The sequence below is a fragment of the Pithys albifrons genome, chromosome 5, assembly GCF_047495875.1.
Source record: "Pithys albifrons albifrons isolate INPA30051 chromosome 5, PitAlb_v1, whole genome shotgun sequence".
NCBI lineage: Eukaryota > Metazoa > Chordata > Aves > Passeriformes > Thamnophilidae > Pithys > Pithys albifrons.
The window spans coordinates 64946244-64959597 of NC_092462.1; the positions used below are offsets into that span (position 1 = coordinate 64946244).

The following is a 13354-nucleotide window of genomic DNA, read 5'->3' on the forward strand; positions in this document are numbered from 1 at the left end:
CCAAAAGGTCAATGTCCTTCCTGTGCTAGGACCCCAGACCTGGATACAGAACTGCAGGTGGGGTCTCAGCAGAATGGAGCAGAGGGACTGAATGACCTCCCAGCCTGCTGCCCACACTGCTTTTGATGCAGCTCAGAACATATCTAGCTTACTGAACTGCAAACAGAGATGGCCAGGTCATATCCAGCCTCTCACCCACCAGCACTCCCAAGTCCTTCTTAGCAGGGCTGCTCTTGATCTGTTCATCCCCGAGCCTGTACTGATAGCAGGGGTTGCCCCGACCCAGGTGCAGCACTTTGCACTTGGTCTTGTGAAACCTCATGAGATTCCCATGAGCCATTTCTTGGACTTGGCCAGGTCCCTCTGGATGGCATTCCATCCTTCAGGTCTGTCAACAGCACCACTCAGCTTGGTGTCATCTGCAAATTTGCTGGGGGTGCACTCAAGCCCTTTGTGTATGTCATTAATGAATATACTAAATAACATTGTTCCCAATACGGACCCCTGAGGGACATCACTTGTCACTGATGTCCATTGGGACTCAGCTGTTGACCACTACCTGCTGGATGTGACCTCCAATAAATTTCTTTTCCACCCATCAGAGAATGTTGTGGGGGACTGTAACAAAGGCTTTACAGAAATCCAGAATAAAAGAGATCTGTAGCCCTCCCCTTGTCCACAGATGTATTCACTCCACCTTAAAAGGCCATCAGGTTGGTCAGGCAAGCCTTTTCCTTGGTGAAGCCATGCTCGCTGTGTGAAATCACATCCTTAACTTCCATGAGCCTCAGCATAGCTTCTAGGAGTATCCGTTCCATGATATTCCCAAGGCACAGAGGTGAGGCTTGACAGGTCAGTAGTTAGCAGGGTCTTCATTTCTGTCTTCTTTAAAGATGGGTACAATGTTTCTCTTTTTCCAGTCACTTGTAACTTCACCTGACTGCCATGACTTTTAAAACATCATGGAGAGTGCCTGGTAATTACATAAGTCAATTCCCTCAGGACTCTGGCATGCATCTCATAGGGTACCACAGATTTATGTAAATTCAGGTTCCTCAAGTGGTCATGAACCTGATCTTTACTTACAGCGGGAATGATTTTGCTTCTCTCATCCCTATCCTGCTGTCCATCCACTCAAGAAGGGTGGAGAGGTTACCATTGAATACTGAGGCAAGAAAGTTGAGTTACCTCAGCCTTCTTCCTCATCTGCTGTTACCAGTTCTCCAGCACTGTTTATCAGAGGGGGTACACCTACTTTGACCTTTCCGTTCCAGTTAACATACCTGTAGAAGTCCTTCCTGCTATATTCTCTGCATCCCTTGTTAGGTTCAGTTCCAGCTTCACCTTGGTCTTCCTCAGCCATTGCTATACAGACAAACTTCCTCTCCATACTCTTCTCAACTGTCTGTGTATTTGCTTCTTTCCCTTTACTTTGACCAGCCTGTCTCTACTCAGCCATGATGGTCTCTTGCCTTTCTTGTCCAATTCCTTGCTCCTGGGGATTGCTAGCTCTTGTGCTCTATGGACTACTTCCTTAAGGATCTGTTCTGTTCCCACTATTCATCACTTCATATCCACTTCATTATCTATCATTTTAAATTCAAGACTGAGGGGCATGTTCTTTCACTGGGAATTATTTTTTTTTCAGAGTATATAAATCAAAAAGGTGGAAAACCACTAAATTCCTTTAGTAGATATTTAATTCATTCTGTTTATACTTTGTAATTCTTTCACCCAAATGACGGTTTTTACTCAGATATTAAACCATTATGTGAATGAACTGTGCTTTTTATTAGGTGCCAAAAATGTACAGGAAACTGATAATGAAACACAGGTATAAAAAGAAGCGCCAAATGAAATTTAATAAAGTTTTTGAATGTGAAACAGCATTTTGACATTAAATAGCCCAATCAGTCACTGCATTGATTTTCTGGCCCAGAAAATTTTCCTATAAAGTTATTCTACCAGTTAGACAAACCCCATCTGGGGTTGTTCTTGCTTATTCCCACCTGGTAATACAAACTTCCTGCTTTTGGTCAGCACTTCAACATGGGATTGTGCAATGTGAGTTTAATCCTAAAGACTGTGTAAAATCCATGGCTCAGGTGTTTCTTCTTCTGTCTTTACCTCAAGAGTACCACTAAGAAGGGGCACAGCACCACACCATCAAGTGTTGTTCCATGGACACACATTCCTAATTCTGCTATAGCATCCACATAGTGCCACATCATGCAGACTATACTGGCCTCCATAAAGTGAATTCTCCAGGGTATTGTCAAATTAGAGTGATGATATTCAGAAAGTCAGATAACCTATGCTTTGAGTAGAATACTGTGCTCAGTTACCAGCTTTATGTGTAATCACATAAATCCTCTGTTCACATTTCTATCAAAGCCAGAGTTTTGCATACACAACAGAAGAACTCAAGGAATTACTCAGTAATAGTTGTATACAATAATGATAAAGTTAGTAAACAGCTGTCATATTATCTACTGAGTTTGAAGGGACATGAAGTGTTATCAAGGCAGAGGTATTTGGCAAAATATCTATTGTTTATGTCATACAACCGTGTCAAGGAGAAAAAAGTCTGAGAGCCAGAAGACAAAGCCAGAATTCTGTGGAGGAAAACTCTTACTAATTCTCTTAGTCACAGTGGACTTGACTCACCAGTGAGTCACTACAACAGCATGCCAGGGCAAATGAACCATTTTCAACAGGATTTATAGCACTGTAAATGCACTGTAATGTTTTGTATCAATCATTCGCCTCATCTTCTCCTTACTGGATTCATTTATCATCCTACTAGGTGCCAAGAAACAGTCATGTGAAATGTCCAATATATGCACCTGCAGCATTACTTACAGCTTTAGCAATCTCACTTGTATAGTTATTTCATGTTGTCTTGGTTCTGGCTCATCCTGCTGTACTTTGCAGAGCCTTGAGAATTTCCACCCACATTTGAGTCACTTTTTACTGCTTCCCACACATTCTTTATTCTTCCATGTATAACGTGGAGATCAAATGTACCAACAGGAACATTTACCTCAGAATGATAACTTACTATATACTAGACTCTCAGAAGAAAAAGTTTCTAAAGCTTGTGGGAGAAAATAAAATAAAAATTAAAAAAAAACATAAAGGGAATAATTAAGGAAAAAGAAATAATAGAAAAATAGCACTCTTGTAACTGTAATCTCATTCTGTGACATCTGCAAACAAGTTCTGACTCAAGAGCAAATTCAGCCCTGCCATAGTTAGGTAAAATGTGGAAAAGACAAACAGCACCTTTTTTTTTTTCTTTTAGAGAATTTGGTACATGTTCTTGTAAACCAAAACAGTCTGCGATGCCTAAAATCACTGATTATGCACTCAGTTGCTTTTGTTATGGAATGAGTGATCTGCCCTTTTGTCTTTTTCTGCTCAGCTTTCCAATTTTTCTTGCCACCCACTGAGACTGGAAGAGGCTTCTATTTAACATTTTCTCAATAATCTCCTTCATTTCTTTTCCACTTTGTTCTCCCACTCCTTAAAACCTACTTCAGGGCCAAGACAAGCTGCAGCTGGCTCTCACATATGCCATTCCTTGATAGGGGAGAAGGAGTAAAGAAGGAGCTAGATGACTTGCAGACGTACTCCCCTTTATATTCAACTTTGCAGCTGTGCATTTAGCCCACCCATTTCAGATGGGAAAAATGAATCTGCAACCAACACCAAACAGCCCTGGAGAGGCACCATGATTTATCAGATGAAGCCAGCACAGCTCTGTTCACACTGGACATGGTGATCTAGGCTGTAAACACTTGAGATCTCATTCTGTGCCTGAATAAGGACTACTATTTTGGATTGCCAAGTTTAGCTGGGACTGGAAATGCTGCTGTCATATGAAGAACTGACATTAACAATCCTTCCTAGAAGTAGGAAGTTTCTACTTCCAGACTCATTCACATATTTCTAGTTTAAGGTAGCATTCAGAAGTTCTTACTTTGGGGATATTCAAAAAAGCACAAACAATGGTGAAGGTTAGCAGGATGAAAAACCTAAAAGGCACAAGAAATGAGTCACAGGCTGCTTTCCTGCTGTTAGCAGACAAGCTGAACTGCTCTCACGTGGGTCACAGTATCCTGGAGATACTTCATCAACAAAACCAATTGTCTCTGAGTGCACTTACTGCTGCACCACTGTCATGGTTACAGGAGCGAGCTGCAGGCAGGCGCTTGTGCTGCTGGCAGGAACACAGCAGGTACAGGGCTCTGCAGGGCAGTGGTCCTGCGACCACAGCACACCCCTGATATGAGTCACAAGACTACCAAAAATGAAAGATTATGCAAAATAATCGAATGAGGAACTGAAGATATCCATAAAGTGCAACGTTTCACATTGTCAAAATACTGAAATGCTGGCAAATAGTACTAGATATTAATGCATCACCACAGCAACACATCACTTAAAGAGGCATTGTAACTGGCATACTGCATGCTGTGTGTATCTGAAACTCAGAAGCTGTAACAGTGACTACTGGAATCACTCCTCTGATCCTTTAATTAAGCAATTAAGATAATTTAAGATAGTTAAGTGATACTACATTTTCGCCTAATGGAAAAAGGCAGTGGACACCACAAGTGTCTGCCAGACTCAAGAATCAAAGTATGCACTAAAACTTTAACACACACAAACCCACACAGGCTCAAACGCATAGCAGCACTCCTGGGGACTTTTCCAATACATTCAAGAGGAATCCTCAACAGAAAAGCAAGCAAGCAAGCAAGCAACAACGAAAAAAAAAAGCAAACCAAAACCCTGACACAAAACTCGCAACAATCTTTTTTCTCTATCAATCACTTTCCCTCAAATTCTGAATTTCTCTATGTTATTCACAAATAGTTTGTGGAATCCCTTACTTTGGTAGAACTGTAACAGTCTTAAGGTATCATCAAATGCTACTCAGTGCTCTTCTTCCATAAATCTAACAAATTATATTATTTACAGGGTAAAACCTATACAAACAGTTTATTGCAATATATAGTTTTTCCTGTGAGTTTTTAACAGTTCAGATAATAGACACAGGTAATAGGTGTAATTTATATCTCTTTCTGGAAAGAAGACGTGGCTGAAAAGGGAAAGGATGAAAATTGGAGAAAGATGAGGTGAATGCATCTAAACAATAAAATTGGGCTAAAGAAAGGCTAAAAGCTAAGGTAAAAACATCTGCATTGCTATTTATTTACTTGTTGATGGTAGTTTTAATGATGCCTGATTTAAAGCAGGAAGTCTAAGTCAACTGTCAATTACCACTTACCTAGCCAAGTTCAGATGCTATGCACTGATGATTAACCTGCCTTTGCAAACCTACAGACCCACGTGAATGCAAGTGGCACCAAAACAGACAATATTCCCAAGCTGTAAAATACCTTGCATCTCAGCATGCATTGAATAGTGCATCTCACTTTGTATAGTGCATCTCTCTATATATTGAAAGGGCTAATTAACGTTTCCTACCTTAGGTCGTCTCCTTCTGCAAAAGCTAATGGTGATTTATTTAGATGTATCTTTTCCAACAGTTTTCTTTCTTCTCTGTTGAAGGGAGAAAACTGGCGTAGAAAGCAGTTTCTACCCGAAGATGGTACTGACACTTGGATCCTTTGGCTGCTCTGACAGCCTGCACGAGGCTGCCCATGCTACCCAAAACCCTTCGTTCAAACAGACAGAGCCGCTTTTATTGCACGGTTCTCTATTAATGCCTATATAGTAAGCTGCTCAAGTACCTTTCACACATCAGTAGGTTTTGTTGATAATGAAACAGCAGGGTAACAGACCTTTCAGAATGAACCATTCTTCCACACTGCAGGCAGAAATTTGTACTCCCTGCTGTAAAGAATTAGTCTCGTCTCTCTGCTGTACTGAGACTTTTGCAAAGGAAAAGGCAATTGATTTACAAAGCAGATGTGATGGCAAACAAAAGTAGCTCAACACCAGGGCAAAACAAAAAACAAACTACAAAAAATAAGATTCATGTTTTGATTAATAAGTCACTGAGGTATAAGTGGCATTTAATTGACATAAATTACTGACATTTCTAGTCTCATTCCTGCCTCGTGCCTACTGCATTTGTTCCCTTATTTCAAAATAACATATGATTGTGATTACAAGATTTTAAAAACATATATCGATTATGTTTTTCTAGACATTTACACATACTTGTAAACCAGTAAAATTTAAACCCTATCTTTCCCCATATAAATGGAGGACCATGCTGCCAGGTTAGGATGTCAGATGCTGAACATAAAGATGGGTCCAACTGCTCTGAGTCCCTTCCACCAGCACTTGTAAGATACATTTATACCATAGTCACGCAGCTGGAAATCATGGGACTTATTGGAGACAAAAGTGCTGAATATACCTCTCAGAACTCCCAGAAGCAGTTGGGTTGCATGTAAATAAGCCCAAGGAGACATTTCCAAAAGTGTAACTTCCAGTGTGTTACATTGTCAACTTCCACTCACATGAAATTAAAAAACACCAGCTAGCAGTGATGGAGATTCTGCTTATTCCTCAGCTACTGGAGCAGTTGGCAGTGGCTGGATGCTACAAGGTAGCTCAATTTGGTCATTGGTATGATGCAGTTGCCTAGCCAAGCAATCATAACCCACTCACAGCCTATTTTGTATTTGCCATCAAAACATTCCCAGGAGGCTATTTTTGGATATGGAAGCTTCCTCTAACAATGTAGGAAACCACCAGCTGACACAGCAGATAAAGAGAAAACCTCCCAAGTAGTATCTCGCTATGGGCTTGTCAATGTTAAAAAAGTCACAGGCAAAAAATCACACCAGTGTAAGATATACCAGAAAAGGTTCTTTCTTCAGAAATAGTGGAAGGGGTTACTATCACTGCACAAGGGAGTGGTGAGGCATCATCTGGAGTACAGTGATCATCCATGCTGAGAGAAGGTGGTTCCAGCCAGGAATCGATGGTGAGAAGGTCCAGTGGCATCAGCACAAAAGCCTGGCATTGCATTTATGAGCAGAGGAGAGTTTGGCTCACTCAGTTTTGCAAAATAAAAGTTGACAGGAACTAGGATTACTCTCTATAAATTCTCCTTAGAGTTTATCAATTAAAGGGGAGAAAATAACAGCCTTCCAAAACTCTGCACAGCCTCTGTGTGTGAAGAATCAGGAGGTAGGCAACACATCTCAGCCTCCTCCAAGCAAAACACAGAGAGAAGACTGATTAAAAATGAGGAGATAAATGGAAAGTATTCTCTTGATTGAAAGAGGTTTCTACCAGGCTCTGGATAATGTTGAGAAATATAGTATATTTTAAAAAAATGCAATAACACCTATTTTGTCTAATTTAATGATATGCTTATTAGCGTAAGTGGAGATTTTAAGTAATAAGTAACTGCTTGTAACGAGAAAAAAAGAAGGCAATTATTTTTAGTGTTAAATGCAGAGAAATAGACTGCAACATGACAAAAGGGAAATGGCTGGTTATAAAAATCAATGGCTTGTTATTTTACAATGTGTTTACTTTCTGTGTTATTGCATGATCTTAACTATTGCAGGATTGGCAAGAGATATAAACACTGAAATAAGCCCCTTTTCTCCCTAAAGGTTTTTAGTCACATTGCATTTTGAGTCAAACTATTTAAACTCCAGCAACCTCTTGGTCGTGACTTAAACAGGCAGGTTTATCAATACATATGGTCTGGGATAAAACAGAGAAGTGGATTGACATTGCATTTAAGAGTACTCTGTATGCTTCAGAAGCAAAGCAAACCTTGCCCATAAATGCACTGGTGGGCAGGGTTTTTTTGTAAAACCAACAGCAAAACTGTTGCTTCTAAAAGCAATAGAAGAATTTATCATCTCCATAAATGAACTGTTCAGCCCCTTTCATAGCTTTTCTAGCACAAGTTCCCTGGGAGACTGAGAGCAAGCCAAACTGGACTGGAGGGGAAGAAAGAAACAAGAAAAGAATTATAAACAAAGTTATCCTGTGTTTAAGCCCATTTACTAGATGGAATGAATCTAGCTCTTAGAAAATGGACTAAAAGAACTTAAGTAACTAAATCATCATTGTATTTGGCTGACAACTTACAAAAACAGTTGTATTTTTATAACTTATCAGTAACTTACACTAGTTGACTCTCCCTTCCTCTCTGCTGAATAAACACTTAAACTGACCAAGTATTGGAAAGGGAGACAATATTATAATATCTGGGCACAGAATGATTGTGGAAGCAGCTGTCCTCCTGACATTATCACAGAAATCAGAGATGGAAAAAATCCTATTAGGTTAAACAGTGCCTCCCTTTGTCATTGCAAGACTGTTCCCTAACGTAGATTTTCCAGTGCCTTGTCCAATCTTATTATAAGACTTTTTAAGTGACAGTTTCCAGCAACTCCCTCGGGTGACTATAATAAGTATTGCTGTCAAGATTTTCCCCTACTTTAATAGCAATTTGCCCTATTATTTCTGTGTATCTCCAAATAATACTCAAGGTCATAAAAACCAATACTAACGTTTTGAAAAATGTTTTGAGATTCCAGACAATTCCACAAAAAACATGTCCTACAACAAAAACCAGCCATAGCTACTTTGCATTTTTTTCTGTCCTACTGACCAGGAGATACACAAGCATATCAACCAGCCTGCTGGTGACACACACACATCTAGTTTGATACCAGTACCAGACAGACAGATCAGCCCCAATTCCAAGCCTTTCAAGTCGATCTGTTGCAGACAAACAACAAATGACTTAACCGCGTTAGCTATGGATATGGTCTCTGTGTTGTAACAAATCTGTTTGCTCAAGCCAATGACTTTTTGTCTACCTTCCTAATGGAATGAGTTGTGTGCATCACCTCCCATCCCGCTGCTTCCACAGTCCACACGGAAAGTCAACAGCCATGTTAACTGACCCCTTACAGAGTTCCAAAGACTCGGGGAAATCACAAGCTGATCGCCGTGGAAGAAGGCTCACAGTGCATGTCAACTCTTGTATATAGGCAGTGGGAATGTAAAGAAATACATATCTTGAGATGCATGTATGTATGTATGCATGGCCAAACTTCGCAAATGAAGATTTGAGAAGGGCTCTCCCCACGTGGGTGTGGCCCTTCCAGCCTGCGCAGTGGATTTTTTAGGTGAGGTACAGCATGCGCAGAACTGGCCCCACCATTTTTTTTTAAGTCCTAAGGTTCATCTGCCACGGCCAAGCGAGCTTGGACAGTGACAGTGAAGTCCTCGGAACAGTCTACAGCACCCAGTACTAACTGGGGCTGACCCCGCTGAGCATCCGAGATCTGACGGGATCGGATGGCAGGGAGGCATTGAACTGCCAGGGGACGGTCCCCACTGAGACTCAAACTCACAACCTTGGGATTCAGAGTCCAGAGTGCTCTCCATTACACCACGGGACTGCCCCCGTACATCATGGGAAAACAGACAGGATGGGAACAAGTAGTTTGCAAGATGTCATGAGGAACAGGACCTGTTGTGACTGCAGAACACTAAGACATATCATGTGCACCTGTATTCAAGCTTCATTAGGTTTTTTGCATGCAAAACACCAAATAGTTTTGTACAATCCTATGAAATAAAAAAAGAAAGTCTACAAACCATGAAATTTCCAGGCTGTCCTAACAAGTCTCCAGACATTAAATATCATTTTGTCTCTTCCAATTCATTGCCTGCTTCATACTAATTTCATCCTATCTTTCCTGTTTCAGTGACACTATCTGACACTTCTGCACCTTTACAGATTGCCCAAGTCCTTTCTCATCATTTTTTATAAAAAAAAACTGTTTTGGACTCTTGCATCAGTAGTTTTTCCACAATTAAATGCCACAGACCAATCAAAGGAGTTCCCAGCCTGAACCAAATCCAATGTAAGGCAATAATCAGTGCTACAGTGCTGCCACCAGAGCAACACTGGGGCGGGGAGAGTAAAGGGACACACACACACACTCTAACCAAAAACACCACCCAGAACCACAATGACATATATAATCAGTCACAGTAAAATTCCTATCACAGCTTTAAAGAATTAACTTTTCTAAAGTTTGTTATGATACATCTACAATAAAAACAAGGAACTCTCCTCCCATTCTGTACAATCTCACCAAGCAGTCAGAAGAAACAACTATAGCCACATCTGGTCCCAGGTCTGTAAAAACATCTGAAAATGGAAAAGCCTCCCATGCCTAACCCCAACACTGTATCCTCCCACCTAATGTGGATTCTCAGCCAGTAAGGGCGCTTGCTCCTCAGTTCCTACCCAGCTGTAATTGTCCACCATTTGGATAGTTAAGTCTTTGCATGACTCCTAGCAGATCTTTCTTTGGTGGAAGTCCTTTGAGACTTCTCCAGGCTTTCTTAACTGATGAAGAGAAAGGAGGGAACTGAACAACCTGAGAAACCTCTTCCTAACTCCAGTACTGCTGACTTTACCAGGTACTGGGAAAAGCGGAAAGAAAAAGTGGCTAATCAAAACCATTGACAGGATAACAATATACTTAGTTCCAAGGATAAATTCTATTCAGATCAAAGGAATATATTAATTTCTGACCTTAGGTGAGTTATATGGAAATTTTTGCATAATGCATAAATGTGCACCTGCACTAAACACCTCCTGCTTCTTAGAAAAACAAACTAAAGAAAATCCCTGCAACACAGCTAATTTCTGGGTGGAAAAATACAATTCAAATTATTAATCTTATTTTTCAACAGCTTCATCCTATCTTTGGAGAACATACAATAGAACCAAAAAGCAGAAATTACAAATTAATTTAGTCCAAGTACTAAAATATACCCAAAAACAAATTAATTTATTACTTCTGATGCCTGAGCTTTCTTCAGTACCATAAATATCCATTTAGCAAGTCTGTGTATTATCAAATTATTAACAGAAGAAGCAAACAAAAAAACAATTACAGAAAAAGTTCCTGGTACTTCATAAAAGTAACACTGGGCTGCTGCATTAACACTCGTTTGTGAGCATAGGACTATACCCAGAAGAGTCTTTTTATGCACTTTGAAATGTGCTTGAATATAAGGTTCTCCTTACCTCGAGCACTCTCCCTGTGATATACTTTTCACAATTGTCACATCTGATACCAAACTTTGCATGATAGTCCGTTTCACAGTATGGAACACCATCCCTAGGGAAGAACAATAGGCCACACAGAGGTTGCTTTATGTAGGTTTACAGTTCACCAGATTATACATCTAAAATTTGTTAATGCTTCAATACTTCATAGGGTATTTATGGACTTTCCTGTCTCCCAAATACTTGTATTTATTAATTGTAAACTAAATAATTAATGAACTGCTTTGTTCCTTTTGAGTTTACCATGATCCCACTCTCCTTTTTTGTTGCTGAATTCAGCCATTTTCTCTCTTTGTCACAACACTCAGTGTCTGAGACACTCACACCATCTGTTTAATATTGTTACCCATTAACGTCTTCCATATTTCCCTCTCTTTGGAAATAACCAGTTATTACTACGTATTATTCTTTCCCTCTTTACTTACCATCTAATTCATCCAATATAGGTAGCATCTGATATATACATATTTATTATCTAATCCTTTAGGTAAGACTGCATAGAGTAATTTCTCAACTATCTTGTCTGTAAACCAAATTTTGATTAATATTTAAGTCTATTGACATTCTTGACCGGACTTGCTTTAAGACATTCATGGATTAATCATCTCAGGAATGTGCTCCACAGAAGCCAGCAGTGACTACAAGAATTCGGCTGGAGCAGTAGAAGAGATCTGGCATTCACACATGATGTGACCTGTTATTTCACCACCATGAGTGAGTTAAGACAATGTAAAATTTAAAGATATGAATAATAAACCCCAGAGTCTTAGCCTTTATTCTAAAACATCAGAACCAGAACACTTGGACTAGAGCTCTGAAAAGAACCTATTCATTTTTCCTTTTAGAGTGTTACATGTAGACCATTAAACTGATTAATGAAAACAAACCGCTCTACAAAGAAAATGGAGACTCTTTTCCTCTTTCAAAGTGCAAGATAAACATAGTTAAACATACTTAGTTTGTTATGCTAAAACAGCCCATGATCAGACAGATTTATTAGCAGAAGCATAATTTTAGCAGACATTTCTCTGGAGAAACATAGAAATTAACTTCATAGCATGCAAGTTGGATTACTTAAGAGACTAACTTATAAGTTATCACAATAATTAACTGAACTAATTAAAGACAGGATGTTTCTTCTCTTGAGTTATTTTGTTTGGCATTTAACTTTTTAAAAAAGAGTATTTCGCAATAACTTTATTTTTACCAACTATGGGCGTTTATTATTAAATAACAAGTAAAAAAACAAGTGTACTAAAATGCAGCAGAGTAGCACAACATTTCAGATAATATAAAACCTTATTTAAGAACACCTTTTTTATAAATCTTGTTTCTCCAGTGCAAGCTGTGAAATTAAATGTTATGCTTTTACTAATCTAAATTCAAAGAGTTGTTGAAAATCAATGGGACATGGGCTCTGAAACTCCATCATCTCTGGGCACTGGTGATTAAGTTACTATGCTGGTTAAGAAAATTTCAACATTTCAACACACTTCTCTGAAGCAGAAATTAATCCCAGGTGCCTTGGCCAGTGAAAGCCCTGTATCTCACCGGCCTGATGAGAGTGTTGACATGGGACATGGTCTGTGTGTGTGCTTTGTGCTGTTTCTCAGTGCTATCATCACATTCAGTCCAAATTTGACAGCACAAGGGTCTGGAGCAGCAGAAAAGCATGATACATACTTCCTTAATGAACTTCTGATGAACATTTCTGCTTATGTAAAACACATGGAAAGGACAGTATCTGCTTGTTCACATTACAGCATTACACAGAGCAAAGTCATACATAACTAAGGGAGCACCAATGGGGGTTTTGAAACATACTCCACCCATTGACTTCATATAGCACACTTGCTTTGTAAAGTACCATTCCAGGTAAATGGACAAATTTAACTTCTACTTTACTTTACTTCATTTTTTTCTGCTTTTAATACAATTTAGGTAATAATTAAGACAATAGTCTCTAATCTCTTAAATATCTCCAAACATACATAAACAAAAACTAAAGGATACGTAATGATAAACTAATTATTTGGCATTAAAAGAATGCTGAAAACAGGTGAAAATGCTCCTCAACTTACTTGCTGATGTACTCTGCATTCAGTAGCTTGCCACATGTATTGCACTTAAAACAGCCCAAATGCCAGTGTTTGTCCAAGGCAACCAAGGACTGACCATTTTTTATTTCTGAACCACAACCCCCACAATCTGCAAGAGAAAAATCCAATATGAGTGAATCATACA

At 39.3% G+C, this 13354-nt stretch overlaps 1 protein-coding gene across 12 annotated transcripts in view; it reads right to left on the reverse strand.

Annotated features, from left to right (window-relative positions):
• Positions 1–13354, reverse strand: part of ABLIM2 (actin binding LIM protein family member 2) — a 147222-nt gene that overhangs the window by 62536 nt on the left and 71332 nt on the right. For all 12 annotated transcript variants that reach the window (XM_071556871.1, XM_071556866.1, XM_071556872.1 and 9 more), the window contains exons 5-6: positions 13192–13318; positions 11069–11162 (exon numbers count right to left, since the gene is read on the reverse strand). In XM_071556871.1, the coding sequence (XP_071412972.1) occupies positions 11069–11162; positions 13192–13318 (221 nt within the window). The remainder of the gene's footprint in view (positions 1–11068; positions 11163–13191; positions 13319–13354) is intronic.